The sequence below is a fragment of the Rissa tridactyla genome, chromosome 8 (genome assembly GCF_028500815.1).
Source record: "Rissa tridactyla isolate bRisTri1 chromosome 8, bRisTri1.patW.cur.20221130, whole genome shotgun sequence".
Classification (NCBI taxonomy): domain Eukaryota; kingdom Metazoa; phylum Chordata; class Aves; order Charadriiformes; family Laridae; genus Rissa; species Rissa tridactyla.
Window position 1 is genome coordinate 3,599,661 of NC_071473.1, and position 19,239 is coordinate 3,618,899.

Genomic DNA, 19,239 nt, shown 5'->3' on the forward strand with positions numbered 1-19,239 from the left:
GACCACCCTTACAGTTAAAAAGCTTTTTTTTTTTTCCCCTGTTTAAATGGAATTGCTTGTTCTTTAGTTTGTGTCCATTGTCTCTTCTCCTTTCATTGGGTAGCACTGAGAAGAGTCTGTTTCTGCTTTACTCTTTCCACTCTCAATTTGATGTTTTCCTTATTTAAAGGCTAGAGGTCTTCTTATCAACCTGCAAACCTCAGCCAAGGACCCTCCATCTACTCATTGCGTCCCATCCTTCTCCTGCTTAGTTCTTCAGGAATAACTACTTGCTTATTCTCACCACTAGTTGCCCCTTTGTTTTCTTGTTATGATGAGCTGACTTGATTTTTCCTAAGTCTGTGTCCCATCTTATTTAGACCAGGAGTCGATTACTTGGCAGTATCTGCAGCTGGTGAGTTAATCGCATAGATCTCATAGTTAAACTACATCCATGATATCCTCTCGCTTACCATCTAGCTCCAAAGCATCATATCCAAAGCTGTCATTGTCCTCTTCAACCAGGCTGGAATTAAAAACAAAGCATGAGATAATGGAAGAGAGAGAGTGTGACATGTTCACTTTCCAGCTTTTAGCAGATTTCCAACTTCAGCAGACTTCATTAAGCTCTGAAGGAGGAACTTTTTGTGTGAAAAAGAAAGATATTGGGGGTGTCGCATCAGGCAGTGGTGCAGCTGCAAAAAAATAAGCAAGTACCGTACTTGTGGGCCAAGGGAAGGTGTAGGAAAATGGCAGGAAGACAGTACGTGTCAGCCAATATGGGAAGCATGTGAAGCAGCAAGAAGATTCAGAAGGAAGGGTTGTTAACAGCACTGAGGGAACGAAGATTTTGCTGAAGACAAAGGGAAGCTACTGACTGATGGTCTCCTATGTGTGACTTACACCACACCTGCTTCAGCACCGAGACGAATGGTTGCATAGCATCTGCCGTATATACACTGCGGGATGGGTTTTTTCTGTGATAGATCAAAAGTGTCAGAAGCTCACCGACGGACAGAGTGAATGCAAGGGAAGCGACTGAGGTGCAGCAGTAAAGGAGTAATTTACCTGCTTGATTTAGAGTACTTGAAGCACTTTATAACAGCTTAATGGTACCTTGGATGGTTAGTCAGATACCCACGGTAACAGAACGGCAAGGTGTACCAAGCTTTATGCACAGAAACTCCTACGCCGCAGCTCTGGTCCCAGCCCAGCTCCCACTGACACAATCCTTCCTGCTAAGGGTGGCTAGATTGGTTGGCCTTAAAAACAAACAGTTAAAATTCACCAGAATTTTGCTTTTAAAGGGATATTGGGGATGTCTGGCCAAGTGAGTGATCTGTCTGCTTCACTAGAAGGACTTCATTAAAGCATGTCCTTTGGTCGCAAAGCTGTTTAAATAGCAGCGGGTTGTTTTCCCCGTTCAGAATGATTTGTAGGTCTCCTGTGGAGCTGATATTCCTCATATTTGACTTCAGGTGAAGGGTGAATTTTTGCAGCCAGTCGGGGGAGAATCAGCTATTTTTACATCATGCATAAGCAGGGAAATAACACACCTTCTTGTACATATTAAATTATGATCTCACTTTTTTTCCACACAAATCAAGACCAGATGAACTGTGAAACCTGCAACTTGGCATGCAAATAGCAATTATTTTGGATTATGTTCACAAACAAGTTAAAAAACCTTCGCAGGCTAATTATAAAGTTATACACTACAGTGAACTTTTGGGCATGCTCTTGAGATACTTGACGTCAGTGATTATTAGCTCAATAAAGTAAGGCCGCATTCAGACCTTGCTCCAGGTAAACGTTCAAATCATTAACAAAACAACCCTTTTTCTCCATCTTGAATTAAAACAAGACACTTCAAAAAGGAGCTTGGAGGACAATATAGGAGAACCTAAGGGAGACCAGAATAAACTCTGCCTAAATCCTCAGCAGCCTCAAAAATTATGTGGGAGAACTAGCTGAGGATGCCCTCAACGGAAAGCTGTCTTGCAAAGCTTTACATAGAGAAAGAAAGGCAAAAGCAGCAGTCTGCCAGAGATGGGTTTGCTTTGAAAAGCATTAAAAAAAAATCTAAATAAAGTTCTAATAAAGATTAGATCTAAAAAAATACATCTAATGAAGATCTAAAGCTTCCACATGTATTGCTTTGCCTGGTCTTTGTTCTTTTCTCCTTCCCCTTGGGACCTTTAGGGAACGTATTTGTATCTTCTGATATTCCGGATGCAAACAACACTGATGCTATTGACACCAAAACAGAACGTCCAAGTATTGCATTGCTAGAAACCTTTTAGAAAAGGGAGGGTGAGGCAAGCAGGGGCTCTCTGCTTCCCATTCCCCAGCCGCCCCGATTTCCCTCGCAGGGGAAGTCCCCAGGGCCGTGACCCAGCAGAGTGGAAGCTGCAGCAGGAGGTGAAGCAGAGGACAATGGTCTCTCTCCCCTCATCGCCATGCTGAGACACAGAGCCCTGAGCCCGACAAAACCCACTTCCCTCCTCCACTTCTCCTTCACGTTCTTCACCGACATTCCAGCGTCTCGGCTCTATTTTGGCAGCTTACAGAGGAGAAAGAGGGGCTTTGAGAGACGGGGAAAGGACAGGGACACAGACACAGGTAGCGGGGAGCTGAAAAGCAAAAAGAGAAGCCATATCAGCCTACCAAGGTAGAGCACATTCCCCGATAACGTAGGTGCCTCGTCATTTCAGTACTGTTTTGTATTATGTACATTAAATAAGTCAGTGCTGCAGCGGTACCACGGTGTCATTCACCCCAGCTGAACTATCAGACACTCCTGAGTGTTTTGGACAAAATTAGGGGTGAAGGACTGCAGCCCTGAGAAATTTAGAAAGTCCGTCCTGCTGCCTAATCAAAGCTCTCTATCTAGAGACAGACACAAGGACGTCTAAGGCCCTGCTTGCCTCCTCCTTGCGACTACAAGTTCCGGGCATATTTCGCCAGCGTGGCTACCTACCTGCAATGAGGGGCGTCCTCTTTGCAACGTCGGACTATTGAATCGTTCCCTGGAGGCTCAGGAGTGGTAGACATGATACTGTCGTTGCGATTTCTCAGGGTTTGCTTTTTTTTTTTTTAAAAAAAAAAAAAAAAAAAAGGGCGACAGAAAGGTTATGTGTCTTAAATGTGCTATCATTTCTAACTCAGAGAAGCGTTAGCCTGATAGCTTGCCAGTGGTACTCTGCACCGTGAAGCACACACAACAGTAAGGAAAATCGCTCCTAGACACGCAGAATGCTACGTATACCAGAGCATTCACATTCATATATTCCAGTATTTTAGCAACACGCACAGCTTGTGTGCTGGCACAGTACCTTTTTCTGTGACCACACGACTGGCTGATTTACCTTACCAAAGAATTTTTAACTTTACCCTTGATGTGTGGAGTCTGTGTTGCACAGATGACATACAGGAGCAAGAGGATGAAAAGCCGAATGTATGCATGGTTATATATATAAATAGTAGGAATGAGGAAGAAAAATACAGATCTCCATACGTTCAGTTATTAATTCAATATACTGGAAACTAAATTCTGAACTGTACTACGGGGAAGACTGTGAAAAGTCATCTAAATATCCAACAGATATTCCAAAGAATATTCCTAACCCAGCTAAGCTTATTACGAGTGGCAGGGAGTTCTTTCCTGGCTATTCTTGGATATAGTTTTAATTTCCTGGGGGCAGCGTTTTTCACGGTGTTCTAGAAAGATGTTTTGTTCTTTGTTATTAACACTCTGCGAGAGCACTCTCTCTGTCTGCTCGTCCTGCTGTGTCAGTGCTCACATATGTATAATGGAATATCTTCCTTGGGAGATTACGGGGACACAGCAAGCAGGGAAGAAATGGTTTGCCTATGGTATGTAGAAGTTTCCAACTGTGATCTGCACCCCTTTTTTTCACGTGCTGTTACTTATAGACAGGAAAAGCATTAGAGAACTCACAAACAACCTGAGCATTTTCTTAAATAAATTACAAAGCAGCTTTTAAAGAAAATCTCTTCCTTCTAACGGTAAATGTGAAATGGCATAAGGAGACAGCGAGAGGTCATAAGTACCTTTGAAATATCTTTAAATAAACACAAACCAATTCTGTGATTTTGAAAAAGGCTAATAAAATGGTTCTAACGAAATGCTGGTAAAAGGATTACGGGAGCCTCTGACAAGGGCCTTGGATGCGATCACAGCTGGGATGCTAGTGAAGTGCTAATGCCGGGTGGCGAAAGCTCCGAACCACATTAGGAGAGACGGTCATAGACAGGCGAGGGGCACCTGAAGGCTCCTTACAATTTTGCTGACTTCACAGCTGCTGATGGAGTTACTGACGGAAACAGAATTAGAGGAACTCGTGTCTGTGCGGCCATTGCTGGCGTCAGCCCCGTCTTCCTCCTGTGCTCTGACTGCTGCGCTCACGGATGACAGAGAAAAATACAGACACCAGGGGAAAATGTTGTCAGATCACTTTCAATACAGAGCCTTTCACAGACTTGCAACAACCCTTAGGATTATTGTCCCACGTCAGGTTATCTCGTTTCCCCCCACCCTGCGCTGGGCAGAGGCTGCAGGACGCGCTCCATTCCCGGCAGCCCCGGATCCCTTTCCTTCCCCGGCCACTTCCCGACACAGCACGGAATGCACGCCACTCCGGACAGCCTCTTGCCAACTTTTTCTTTCAACTCTGTCCTGTACCTTTTTATTAGATCTATGAATACTATTTGTCAAATTAAAGAAGGATTGTTTTATTAATTTATGTTTTAACTCCACCACCTGAATCTGGTAGCCCGCAATGAGGCTGGCTCACTGAATTCCACTCTTTTTACAAGAAAAAAAAAAAGTTACAACAGGGACCAAGAAGCTTGAGATGCCTCAGCAGCCCCAGGCAGCACAGCGTGAATGTCTTTGTGGGCTCTTTCCCTTCCCCAGCGCCTCCGATTGGTACCAGTGTTGCACGTTACCCGATACCATTAAATATGGGGTGTAATGTCTCGCGGCAGGAACCATGTTTCCCACCATATTTAGTACAAGAGTGAGCATTGCTGCCGCGCACGACAAATAAAGGAAGTGCTGCCTAAGATGGTGCTTGGTTCGAGAACAACGTTACACAAATAAGAGGAATTAGGAGCAGCTCGAACATGAGAATACAGCAACTAATTGGGTGACTCGGCAGCTGGCTGATGGGTAGGTCAACCCCCTTCCCCCAACCTTTGCAGTGCTTTAGATTTAAAATTAATTCCTTTTTGCTGAAGGACCAAGGAACTCTTTAGGTGATCACTAGTCTTTTCAGCTTTTTCCCAACAGCGAAAAGAAAATAGTATAAAGGGTTTTAGTACAGGTATTACACTGATGACTTCAAAAATTCTGTGAACTAAAAGGAAAATTGAGTAAACAGAAAATTCAGGTAAGCTGCAGGATGAAATATTGCGTGTCCGTGGAGGCATCTCTGGATGGAGAGGGCATTCAGGTAGAACACTTGACTACTTTAAATTACGACATTGTTCACTGTGAGAGAAACTGTCTATTTTACTGGCTTGGACTTAGTTAAGAATTTCCCCAGTTGGCATAGTCATTAAAACAACTTAAAGAGATGAAGTGAACGAGACAAAGCAGCAGAGAAGGAATAAGGACATGGGTGCTCTTTCTGACCTTGAAACTCTGATGGTTTGTTCATGCTGACAGGGGATTTAGCTCTCGGATTTATCTGAAAGAAAAAGGACAAAAATCAACACAAACGCAGAATATTTGCCACATGCTGCAAACCAGATATTTTCACCCCTTTTTTCACCATTATGCTGCAATATATTTGCCCTCCTTTAAACCACAGGACCCAAAATTTAGAAGACATTTAGGTATCTAAATGCCACTGCAGTGAACGAGAATTAGCAACCTAACTCCTTTTAGAAGTTTGGCCGAAATACATTGCAATTTCCAGCTTCTGCTGAGGGAACAAAGAGACAAAAGGTGAAGTGGGTGCCTTGGGACTGGTTTCAGGCAGCTGTTAATACAACAGGCATCCTTTTGGAGCATGCAATGTGAAAAATGCAGCTCTAGTGCCATAAGTAATAATGACAGTCAGAGCACAGAAAGGTTATGAAGGGCAGGGAGAATTCTAATGCAGATGAAAGGAAAAAGAAGCTCAAACCCCAAATGTTAGATTGTATTTTTTTTTTTTTTTTTTTTTTTTTTTTTTTTACAATTCATGAATATAGCATCAGATAATAGCTGTGTGAATGCAGCTAGTTGGGGAAATCATGGCCCTAACTCATGCTATCCCTTACTCTTAAGTGAAAGGAAATTGCCATAATTTAATTCTAAATTAGGCAGTTAATTTTGCTCTAGATTGTGTCCATTTCTTTTTATTATTCCTTCCAGCTGATGCGAGCTTTTCCACCGATGCTTCACTTTCCACCTTCAGTTAACTTGCGTGCTGGACTTCGGGCGTTATGTCATTTTTTTTTTCACTACTGTTAAGGAGGCAAAGAATCAATTTATTGACAACGCTCCAAGAATGTGAATGAACAGCAGAAGCAAGGAGAATACATAAAATGGGAAGAAGGGGCAAAAAATGGCCTAAGAAGCCTGATTATATCTGCTCCTCAAGATGCAAATCACCACGGGGCAAAACCTGACGTCTCGCTATCATATACAAATCTGTTCTTATCTTTATAGCACAGCACTTTCAGAGGCATGACTGCAGCACGTGTTATGTTTCCCTGTACTGTATCATTCCAGCCTCATATTAAGACACACCTGGATTCCCTTTAGATTCACTCTTCTCTTGAGTCGAGCTTGATCAGGCAAGAAGAATTTGTTATCTTCTGGGGACTCTTCAGAAGTGGAGGAGTCATCTGCTTCCTGACCATTGGCTTTTGGGCCAGGAGTCCCAAAGGTCTGGGAGATAATGGTAATGGGTAGATTCCGTGGTAAACTCTAAAGATCAGAAGGAAACACTTTACTTCTGAGAGCAGTTTGCTACAACTCCTCATGACCTCCCTTTAGAGCAATCCGATTGAACTTGCTGTGACTCCAATGAGTCAGAATTCTGCTCACAGAGAATGTGGCTCCAGACCCACATCAGTAACTTAGACCGATGTTTGTGGGGATTTCTGTGCACTGGGGCACATTCCTCAAAATAATTATTTGTGGTTTCTATCCTGGTGCAGAAATCCGTTGCCTTTCTTAATTTTCTTCCCTTCCCTTTAAAATCAAGCTGTGGAGTGCCAGCCTTTGAGAAGCTACGTGCACGAGACAGACAACGTGAACCCCACTGTACTGAAGAACTCCTAGTTCTCACTCAATAACTCACAGCATTGACATTTAACAGAAGAAGATTATTTTTTTCAGCTAATTCACGGAAGGAATTAGAAGAGTCCCCTCTCCATTCCACACCAAAATGTTTTTAAGATCGAGTCTTAAAAAAAGAACTCATGTCTGTCTTCCTCGGCCCTACCTGGTCGTGAAAGTTATTATCCTTAGAGAGCCGTCGGAGCTTGCACTCTAGGTTGACAATGCAAGCTTCTTTCCGAACCACCTCAATTCGGAGTTCGTCGTTTCTCTCCTCCAGCTCTCGAATCTGCTTCCTGTATTTATCCTTTTCAATCAGACAATGTGAATACTGTGTCTGAGCCTCATCACGCGAGCGGAATGCCTGCAGCGGAGAGAAGAAACCTGTTTTGCACCTGGGCACCAGACACCTTCTCCTGCTGGTTCTGTTTGTAAGGTGTTTGGAACGGGGACTTCAGAACTGGTAACCGTTCACCAATTAACACAGCAGTTAGGAGCAGGATGTGCCACAGTAGTACCATTAAAAATTATGATGATGAGGGTGGTTCATTTCCAGCTCCCTCTTGGTTGGTGGCAAAATGCTCCAGAGTGCAACCCGGATGACTTGACACTAACATAAAGCCTGCAGTAGCTGTTGTTAAGATCTTGGTTCTGCCTGCCAGATGCTACGCCGTGGAAACAACCCAATATTATCCTATGTTTAATTACTGTAATGCAAATTCCAACAAGTAGCAATTTCTTGTAACTGTTTATTTTTTAATGATACTTTGGGTCCAATTACCCACAGTTCCCCAAAGTGACACATATGAGATACAGGCTTTTGCTACTGATTTTCCCCACGTTAACTGTTAGATACCTGGTCTCGCTCCTTTTCCACCTCTTCTAGCTGTATCATCACAGTGTTCATACGGTGCTTGTACATCTCACAGTCTTTTCCTAGTGTTGAACACTTTAACTCCAAATCTTCTTTCTCTTCGAGATACTGGAAATGACACACTGTTAACCACCACTGCTCTCAGAGGTCTTTTGGGCACTAGCCTGAGATATTCCATCTTTCCATCCTTCCATTTCTCACCTTGTCTCTCAAGTCCTCCACATGACGAATCTCCTCTTGGAGATTAAAGATCTTGTTGACCAATTCATGACGATCTTCTAGTGCCTCCTTACGGTCATGTTCCAGGATATCCAAAATGGCTTTGTCCGAATCTGGCAAACTCCGCTTGTCAGCCTGAGGAAAGATATTTTTAAGAGACAGGCCAGGGAAAGCGAAAATAGTATTGCAGGGCGACAAGTAACAAAGGCAGTAACAAACAAGAGGAATAGAAAATGAACGTGGTATCACAATGGGAAAGCAGGAGAAGAGACGGACATTTGTTCATATTTTAAAATAGTGTCAGAAAAGACGAATAAAGGCTGCCCTGCCGTCAGAATAGTCTGATGAAAGAATTGTTTTACTGTTTTATTGTACTGGCTATAATTCGATCCATTTTGGATGCAGTGACAATTCTTCACTCCAAGCCCTGCATTCAGAACTCTTCTCTATTAATCAGCTCTCGCTGAGCACAAAAATCACCCTTTGCCAAAGAGCAGGGCCTAAGAAAACATTCAGGGGAATTTTGAAAGCATGCACAGGCTTTGCAGGGCTGTGCTCAGAGAATATTAAACGTGCCTGGAGTAGCTTGTACCACTCCTTCATCTCCTATAGTGTCCAGCAATATTTTTTCTTTCAGATTTAAAATTAACAAGATTACCAGAGCAGGTTCCAACACATAAACAATTAACCATAAATGGAAGATGAAAAAGGCATAAAATGCAAGCAAGTAATATGCCTATTTATCTTTAAAATGCCTAGACTAAGTTGAAGATTTCGGTGACATTTTGGTTACCTAATATTTCTAAGTATACCTAAGTATTTCCAAAACAAACTGCCTTTTGTTTATTTATACTTTCTCTTAGGAAAATTTCAATCCTATCTTTAGCTATTTCCTGATTCTTTCTCTATTTCTTTAGGTGCTGGAAGAGCACTTCAATTAACAGAAGAGATGGGCCAGAACTCCCAGAACCTTCTATACCACACCGTTTTTCAACCTTTGAATCGGATTTGTATTAGAACTCAGAATCGTTAGGCGCTGCCAGAGACTACAGCTGCCTCTGAAGAGCATTCTATTGATAACTTTTTAACTGTCATTTTGAAACGCCACAAGCCTTCTCCAGCACTCTCACATGTATCCCAATATTTGGCTACGCTCTTCACAGAGTAACACAGTGCTGAATTTGCTGCATATCATCCTTTTTCCCCTCTCTGCCCAAACAAAGGTTAGTTAAGATCCCTGTGCAAGTTACAGCAGGGTTCTACAGGGCATTCCGGTCACTGGTGACCACCCAAGTACAGAAACCTTTATTACCCGCTGCTTCATTAAGACCTTTTGGCACAGATATGACAATAGGCTACCCACAACCGCCTTCAGAAACTCCTGGGCTGGCTATTTAACACAGCTTTGTAGCGACAGACTGCTACAAAGAACCACAGCAAGGCTAAAACACGGAGCTGAATGCTCCGCAATTAAACGGCTGCACTCTGCACCTTGAAGGAGCCCATCTTGCATGTACAGCTTGATTTATTAGATGACTTTCTTTTTTTTTCGTTGTAGAACTCCTCCTCGCACATGTGTTCGTACAAGGAGTACTGCAGACAGCTGGGAGCTATATAACCAACCTGTTTTCCAAATTTTGCACTCGTGCTTATTGTAGCTTTGCAGGTAGAGGTTTCACCCAACGCTTCCTAGCATTATAACAGGAGTATGTGTTGGGCAGAGACCACGCCACCTCCTCTTGTCCATAATTACCAGTGTCCCTGTCATATACTCAACTCCCCATCCCTTACTGAAAACACGTGGGAGCTGTCACCACCCGCTGCTTCTCTGTCCCACTCTGACGGCCTCCTCCAGACGCTTGGATCCCAAAGGGAAGCTGTGAGGAGATGTGGGTATGTGAGACAGTCTGGGAGGAGAGAGCGGGGGTGCCTGGAGTCAAGAAGTGGTCAAAGCCTGATGAATCCACCATCTGAGTAAGCAGGAGGGGTAAGCTGAAGTGGCTGGAATTTTAAATGTAGCAATCTGCTTTTATACCTGAATGATGGACTGTAACTCTTGGATTTTAGTCTTCATCATCTCATTTTCCCGCTCCAGCTCCAGAACCTGTTCTTTTTTGGGTCGGTTTTCGATATCATTTTTCAGCTTCAGAGACTGGTTCCTCTCCAGCTTGCATTCCTCCTCCACCTTGTTCAAGCGATGCTTCAGCTGGTCGATCTAAAGCAGCCGGGGAGCAGTGAAAAGGAGAAAGAGGGAAGGAAAGGAAAGAAATCATTCCTAGTTCTGATATTTACTGCTTCTGAAAACACTCTCACTTCCAGGTGAAAACGTACTGTCATAGGTGGAAAAAATAGCTTAAACAGTGAATGCTGACATGCAGCAGATGACTGGGTGCATGTGCGTGTGTGTTGAATGTCCACAATTGAAGTGTTGAACTCTCAAGCAGAAGGCTACTATTTGCTAGTTACAACTGGTATGGGCTGGTTGTACATTTTGGTAAAATCTGGCCAAAAAATCCAGTGGCACATCCTCAGTCCTGCAATAAATAAAGAAAGAGATATGAAACAGAACTAACACTTAGGAGGCTGACCACACACTGTGCTTTTGCACATAGAGTGTTTGGATTGGGAAAAACAGGGGCTTTGAGCTCTGTATAGGAAAGAGGGGTTCCCAAAAAGTAGTTTGGGACAGAAGGGGTCCTGGGAAGAAGGTGGTGATGATCGTGGCTGGAGGAAAGATTTGAAAGCGGGGGAATATCCCGGAGATCAGAGAGATGCGTGGGGATGAAGGACAGGGGATGCCCGGGGATCTCACTGTCCAGATCCACTACGGCTAGTTGTTTACTCCGTATCATCTGCGACAGACACACACAAGCGTGAATTTTATGGCACTTGAAGCATTTCTCTGTATTTCCTAAATGGCCTCAAGCTGTTCCAATGCTCTGTGTGAGACTTTTTGAATAAACCACCAGCAGCTGTAGTGCAAACCTGGATAACTGCCCCAAGTTATTATTGAGCCTGAAAAGCTAAAATTATGTTTTTAGCAAACAATTATGGTTTTAAAATTTTGGTTTTAAGTATGTTATGTTCTGTTAGTCCAAGTATCTAAATTATCTGCCATTAATATACATCACTGTAGTTGGAATTTCTGTACAGCGATGCCTCTAATAAGCAAAGCAAATGGGAGCTCTACACCTTCCTACTGTCAGAGAAGGTCTCATTTAGCCAAATGCCACTGGCCATCCTCCATTGCTGCTCCTGATTAAAGCAGCACAGAGCATTTATCTCACCTCTAACTGGAGGTCTCGGCTCCTTATCACAGCCATGCTCTTCTCGTCACTCAGCTGGGCATATCTCATGGCCAGATTGTAGTTCTCATCTTTCACCTTGACCAGCTCATCATTGTAGTTGTTCCTCTCCTCCTTCATCTTGTTGTATCTCTCCTGGAAGGTCAGCAGCTCTATCTTGTTCAATTTTAGCTGCTTTCGCTCATCCTCCAACTGGCGAGACTTAGCCAAGAGTTCACAGCGCTGCACATCTTTTGTCTTTACTTGCTGCTGAAGCTTAATGATCTCATTCATTAGGAAATGGGTAAGGCCTTCGTGTCCCTCCTCCACTGAAAATGTTTGAACAGCTCATCAACGTCTAATAAAGTAACTTTCTACTAAGTACGATCAGCAGAACGGAGTAAGAAACAAATGTCCCAGAATATGTACAGAGGTGCAGAATACGCACAAATACATACACATTTGTATATCTAACTGGCAACAGTGCAAATATTACACAGCACACAATTACCAGAATCAAAATACGCATGCATATATCTTGTGGGGATAGAATATGAAGCCTTTACATTTGTCTTGTTTCAGCTGAGCTGACAGGTCTGTCGAAATAGCACAAATTTTAGAAAATGAATCTGTACAAGAACAATTAATCTGAATGCTTCAAATTTGCTGCACATGTGTAGGTCATCAGTGTAATTTAGTCCACTGTTCCAACATTTCTTCTCTTGAGATTTCTTGTAATTCAATTTGAAGCTCTTCAGCTTCATTCAGACAACTGAGATGTTCCTTTTCTTTATACATTACCTGTTGCCAGCACATTTTGCATTGAAAGGGACTGAAGAACTGCAGAATGCTACTACAAGATCAGCTTTTATTTCCATTTCTTGCCTGAAAAAAATCAAACCCAGTCTTCAAGATAGTCCTTATTGCTTTGGGATTGATTCTACTCACCAACAATAGTGGAAAATCTCCGCGTAGGTTCTTTCCCTGTCACCAGTTTGTAGAGCTCAGGGTAGTAAAACTCTAGGCTCTCTAAGAAAACTACATAGCCCCTTTGGCCCTTGGTGTGGAGGATGTCCAGCAGTCGGCCTAAGTACAGAGACCAGAGAGAGAGAGGTGACACGTCAGCAAGTACAGTATCCCTGAAGTCAAATCTTAAGGGTCGTCTCTGCCACAGCAATGCGCTGTGGAAAGTCTGGCTGATTAACTGAGTTCAGCCGAACTCATCAAGTCACGCCGCGTATTCTTTAAGTTTGCGCTGGTCGTTATTCTGGAGGAGCGCGGGCAAATTGGTCTCTGGGACAGAAATTTCAAAAGACACGTTATTCAGTGCAGCCTGCACCAGGCAGTACTGAAACGCGAGGATGGCAGACCCTTCGGTAACAAACCATGAAGCACGGCAAGACAGCTGAAAACCTGCTCTTGGAACGGCAGCGGCTGCTGCTTGTGTTAACCGAAATATTTGCCACGGCTTTGATGGGAATAGGAACCCCATGAGCTCCAGTCTGCGCAGCACTGGAAAGAGTCTTTGTTATCAAAACAGCAGCAGCAGATCCCCCCTTTATATTATATCTCCTGTAGATAAGACATAGGGTTTCCATTTGATAATCTGTAACTTGATACGGGCCCCATCCAGACTTGGCAAAATAATACTGTTGAGCTAGGGATGCAGAGGTAGCCATTCACAAAATAATTACCTGCTCGGTTAATTTTGGAGGGCAGCATAAGTGAGTTAAGCACCTCATCCTCATCTTGCTCATCGATTACTTTGCACTGCCGTAAGTACGGGGTCAGCTTGGCTGGATTGATGTAGCGGCTCAGCATGTGCCGGTTGCATTCTACGTTCTCCCACAAAGCTTCCTCCTCATCTTTCAGTGTCTCCAGGCAGTCATCCATCTCTGGCTCTCCTCCTGAACGAGAGAAACAATTGGCAAATGAACATCAAACAGGACAGTTTCTATGCTGTTACTCTTTTGTGCTTCCACGTCACATAGGATGAGTTCAGAATCACTTCTGACGAATGCTGAATGTGCCCTATATCGAAATCATTTGGACTGAAGCGCAGCCTGTCCACAGCTCATCTGGAAAGTGACAGTTCAGAGAAGTGCTATCGTCGGTCTATGAACTATTGCATATTGCTCTCCAGTGATGAATCTGCGGCTCAGCTAACTCCATGAAGGTCTCTACAAGTCAGAGAATCCCTCTTGATATGAGAAGCAAGGGTAGAGGACACGGCGCGATGCAAGCAAGGCTACGAACACGCAGAGCTCCGAGCACAGACAAATCCTTGCTGCAGGCAGCTAGGGCTCACCTTCTCACCGCCTGTGTCCCTCCCGGCTGTACTGATTTGAACCTGCATTTTGGCCTGCCTACCTGTGATGAGCCGACACACGTACACGACCGCAGCACAAGGACAATTAACTCATAAGCAGGCAGTTCGGTACGCGCCGAGTGGTCTGCGGGCACCAACACAAGTACCTGTGCGTTCAGACCCTGCCTTTCTCCGCGTGAGTGGCTAAGCGCGGGCATTGTGTCGCTGAAGTCTGGAAACGTTCTTGGCTCATGCAAACGTTATCACATGATTTTCTGAGTGCTTGCTAAGCAATTTCCTGCTGACGCCTCATTTGTAACCAGCTCATTAGAGAAGGTTACAAGGCAGGCGACAATGAGCTCAGAAAACTCGTACCAAAGTTAAGGGTAAAGAAACTTTGTAAAAATCTTTCCTTCTTAATTTTGTAATAAATGTTAGCCTTTGAAACAAGTCTAATTTTTGCATTCTAGCTTTGTCCAGATCTTGTGATCCGGGTGACACAAGGAAGACAAGCTTCTATTTCAAGTCATTTTACCCCATCAGAGACCGTGCTATAAGAACGTGCAGTTCTTAGGTCACACGAGGTGAGAGCTGTGCTTTATGAGACTTTGCTGGTAATCAGTAACTAAAGGCCTCAAAAGCAACATGTTGTTTTTCTTGGACCAGAAGAGTTCTCTCCATTGTGTTATAATTTCCTCAGCTTCCAGCTTTAGGAACTGCAGTGAATGTTACAGTGAACATCACTGGGCAAAACCAGTTATTGATCTGGATAGGCGGGGGCTATTAACTCCTCATTTTGGAAACTAAAACCAAAAGTGCTAATCTGCTAAATAATGCGTTTGTCAGTGTTCTGTCATAATGAAATGCAGAACAGTCCGACAAAATCATCTGTTCTTTGCTTGATGCTTTCAAAGGCCTTCCCCAATTGTCCAAAATCCTAGACTGGGTTTTAATATCTTGATTTAAAACAATCGGATGGGTTCCTCATACTCTGGACAGGTTAGGGGAGTACTGCCAGGGGGTTTGTTCTTCTCCTGTGCTCCGATAGCTCTCCCAGAATTCTTTTCTTCGCAGCTTCACATCTTAGGAACTGCTTATTTAGCATTTTCTCTGCTGCTTGCACGTGGATTTCATTACTCCGGTGGCTGCTATTAAACGATCCGGGAGAGACAAGAGTCCTCAGAGGGCGAGGAAGACCAGGGCTGCTCAACGGCATCCAGAATCACGGGGGCATGGCTGTAGTTATGCGGAAATCTCTCTGGTCTTATGAACTCCTCACAAGCTGGATGAAATTCTTACTGAATGCCAGTATTTACGTGTGGTAAAGATGACACTACAGTAATGAACAGTATGAAGGTAAAATAATAGAAAAAGCTATATAAGGTAGGTAGCAGTGGGAGGAATGCTAAAGGTGAAATAGCTTCATCTGAAGTAGACATACATTCTCATGAACCTTACTCTCCACCATTTATTCTGGAAATAACTGTATTTCCCTTCAAAGGTGAATTTAACAAACTACATAATTGGAGAAGCTTAACTTTTGGGAGCAGGAGGCAGTAAAGCAGAAGGTCACACAGTACCTTAGACATCTTACAGCCACAGCTATCGATTGCATCTAGAAAAAGGTGGGTTGCAGGCCCTTTAATTTCGGGGAGCGTACCAGGAAGCTCACAGATGGAACCCAGAGCACAAAAGAAGCACTTGCCTGAATTTCATAAAATGCAAGATATCTTGTAATCTGCTGCACTGAACCAGAAATTATTACACACTGTCAGCAGTTCCCTCAGGACATTAGTAAGGGATTTCTCCATTAAATGATTCAAAGAAGAGTTCACTCATCAGCGTAATTCTCAACAAGAATACATTTTTTTACCTGACATTAAAAATACCTTTATCAAACAGTCCCTCGTGTATGGGCATAATACATCCATACTGTTATTTTGGGGACATAATGTTTAATGGGAAAGTAATAAGTATATTGCACGAGTGGCTAAGAATTTTAAAAGATTTCTGGTAGCAAACTCCTGTCAAACGCCGTCTATTATCAGGAGGAAGCCCTTCGAAAGAACGTTTAGTGGAGTGGTCCCTCACTGACACGTAGGAATTTCAGAGTCTTCCTTTTGCTTTCTTCTTCGGATTTCCACCCTGGAAATGCCCCACCAGAAGCGCAGCCAAGCTCTCTCCTTCTCCTCCTCCCCCCTCTTTTTAGTACAGCTTATTCCTACCTCTCTTGTGCTTCTGGGGCCAGGCTGGTCTAAGGGTGTAACCTCCAGGCACAGCTCCATCAGAGAGCGGAGCTATTCCAGAGCCAACGGCAATGGGCAGCTGGTATTAGCACAGCACCTTTCCTAGTCAGCACCTATTTCCTTGACTTAGTGTTTAATATAATGTTGACTAGGAAATAAAATGCTTGTGAGTGACTGAAATTTTGGTGTGCTGGTCAAAAAACAGATGTGGCAACTGAAACTCAGTGGGAAACCAATAAAGGTATTGTGTCAGTGGCTTTTTTTTTTTTTTTTTTTAAAAAAGATTTTCACTAGCGCACGCATTTTCTAGGCATTTAAAAGATGCCTAGAAACCAATGGGAACTCAGTGGGAAACCTGCCCAGGGAGGTGGTTGAGTCACCATCCTTAGAGGTATTTAAGAAAAAACATCTAGAAGTGGCGCTTCAGGGCATGCTCTAGTGGCAGAGATTGTAGGTTGTCTGGTTGGACTCGATGACCTTAAGGGTCCTTTCCAACCATGAAGATTCTGTGACTCTGTGATTCTGTGATTAAAGGTATTGTAACAGTGGCTTTAATTTTAAAAGGTTTTCAGCAGCACATGCATTTTCTCAGTGTTTAAAAGACTTATTCCCTGTTTCTGTCCTTCCTTCCCATGATGATAATGCAGAAAAGTTGTTTTCACTTGTAAAATTAAAAATGACAGGTTTAAAAATGTTTTCAAGCGTGTAATCACTTATTTCATCTGATCTTCATTATTACCATTATCCAGTTTCTGATTCCAGCACCTCTTGAGTTGTAACCTAACACATTCCGAAGTTGTGATGTGTCATAGAAATACTACGGCGTCCGTTACCAATCACAGGCGTGAAGTCACAGACTTGGACTCACTACAACAGACATTAACCAAAAAGGAATAAGAATCGCCACCGCAGTTAAAAAATTGCTCTCCTGCTGCTCCTTTCAGCAGTGAGTATACACCAGAGCTTTTAACTGCAGGAGTTCTTAATCCGGTAATAATCTCAGCTAGTCCCATCTATTTCAAAGGTCTCCGTAGATGCAGACAAATAAGAGAGAGAATCCCTTTTTACATTAAAAGAAACACTCTACTCCCCTCATCTCCTTTTCTCTCTCAGGGACTATCCTTCTCTCGGCTGCTACACACAAATGAATCTTTCCGTGTGTTTGCTGTTTTTCTGTTATATTTTTCAACTGAACAAATCACCTTGCAGTTAAAGCTGTTCCCTGTTCTCACTCAGACTCCACGCTCTCATATGTCCGTGACACTCTCCACTGATCAAGGGAATAGAGCCTGCAGGCTTCAGAACCAGGGCTTCTACAAAGCGCTCATCACCAGGTCACATCTACAGCTCCATTTCTTGCGATTCATTTAATGATGGTGCAGAAATTAACCCTTTGGCCATTTAATTATTTGCATCCCCCTGCTCTGAATTCTTCTCAGCCCGTCGATACTGCGAAATCGCCATGTCGCAGACTGCAAATGCGGGCTTCAGCTACGGTTTCTGATCTCTTGATATCTCCTTTGTGAAACGTGAAGAAAGGGTACTGTCTGCACACTGAGAAGCGGGAGGAAGTTTACTTTGGAAGAGGCGATCTGTGTTAATGTTTTGGACTTCTGCATTTGTCGCAGATGTTCACAGACTGGCAGTGTTCAAAGAGGAACCACAACACACAAATGATAAGTTAATAAGAACAGAAGGTTATGTTCAATACTAACTACGTGTATATAAACCAGGAAAGCATTACATATAAATTACCACACTTGAACGCAAAAATAAAGATGAAATTAGCACTTTAAAACTGTGTATATAATTACCCTCAAGATTGAGGGTATTGTATTACATCCTCTTTCTATCTCTGGATTTCATGGTGCAATACCCTTTCTGCCTCGAGCCTGCGTAGCACCTCACATGATAAACTATAACAACAGGGCGGGTTTCTCAAAAGCTGCTTGTATGGATACGTGCAGGTTTCCAATATCAGAGAACCGCAAAACCACAAAGGGATTTAGCGCTATTTTTAATTTTAGAGGAAAGTCACAGTTTAAAGTGTGATAAGGAAATTATGTTCCTTTGCTTAAGGACAGGAGAGCTCGGTTTGCACTCCTGGCTTTCTGAAACGCTGAATACCAGCAGTTTCCAATTATGTTGGCTGCACTGCTGGATGTTCTACGGCACTGAAAACCACTCTTAAATGGCTTAAACGTTGATTAAGAAGATTAAGGTTGTTTACTTATACTCGCAAATTCTTTCCATGCAGGTGCCTAAATCTGGACTCCCAAAAGAGAGGAGACAGTGTCTTCATCTGCCTTTATGAATTTGCACTTTATATTAATTCTTTCTACCTCAGTGTCCCTTACAAGGCTGGTAAGAAGTGTTTTTATGCCAAGGCAGGATTCGTTAACTAGTGACTGCAAGGCACTTGGGATCACTGAGATGGGGAAGTCCTAGAAAAACATTTATTATTAGTGCAGTTTTATTACTTCAGGTTTTGCAGGCCTTAGGACACTTTCTGAAGCCAGCAGCGCTGTTGAATGGCCTGGGCCCTATTTCTGTCCTAGGGCACAGTGGCTGCGTGTGGAAAGAACCATTCTGTATGTATCAGAATCCCCTCTTTATATAAAAGATTCAACTAGCTTACTGAATGCCACAGTTTTAACAAAATATAAAAGAAAAATATAGAATAAGAGATACCAAAGCAATAAAAGAGCAGGAAGCTTTAAACACAAAATAGGATTATTTTCGCACAGAAGTATTCTGTTCAATTCCATTGAGTCAATCTTCTTGTTACACACAACGTACAAAACCCCCCCAAACGCTAGCAGATTTGCAAGGCTTCAATGAGGTAAAGCTAGATCTTCAGTGAAGCCAGATGACGGCCGTAGTCATAAATACTACTCCCATTTTCTGAACACAAGAGAGACAGAGGTAACAAAAAAAAAAACAAACCCCTCGCTAACTGGTTCAAAGAGCTCTGGAATCATATTCATCTTGCTTCTGCAAGCAGACGAGGGAAAGAAAATTCCCCTCATTTT

General features: G+C 43.1%; 1 protein-coding gene across 10 annotated transcripts in view; it reads right to left on the reverse strand.

The window, feature by feature from the left end:
* CARD11 (caspase recruitment domain family member 11) overlaps positions 1–19,239 on the reverse strand; it is a 66,412-nt gene that overhangs the window by 29,875 nt on the left and 17,298 nt on the right. For 8 of the 10 annotated variants that reach the window (XR_008468006.1, XR_008468004.1, XR_008468007.1 and 5 more), the window contains exons 2-13: positions 13,348–13,560; positions 12,602–12,739; positions 11,657–11,982; positions 10,405–10,584; positions 8,352–8,504; positions 8,133–8,258; positions 7,443–7,640; positions 6,743–6,922; positions 5,639–5,693; positions 4,283–4,398; positions 2,960–3,063; positions 453–505 (exon numbers count right to left, since the gene is read on the reverse strand). Coding sequence is in view for 1 of the 10 variants with exons in the window: in XM_054211381.1 (XP_054067356.1) it covers positions 453–505; positions 2,960–3,063; positions 4,283–4,398; positions 5,639–5,693; positions 6,743–6,922; positions 7,443–7,640; positions 8,133–8,258; positions 8,352–8,504; positions 10,405–10,584; positions 11,657–11,982; positions 12,602–12,739; positions 13,348–13,560 (1,842 nt within the window). In the remaining 9 variants the exon portion in view is untranslated. Of the gene's footprint in view, positions 1–452; positions 506–2,959; positions 3,064–4,282; positions 4,399–5,638; positions 5,694–6,742; positions 6,923–7,442; positions 7,641–8,132; positions 8,259–8,351; positions 8,505–10,404; positions 10,585–11,656; positions 11,983–12,601; positions 12,740–13,347; positions 13,561–14,023; positions 14,172–19,239 lie in introns of those variants that run through there. The other 2 variants (XR_008468011.1, XR_008468010.1) reach the window with 2 other exon arrangements.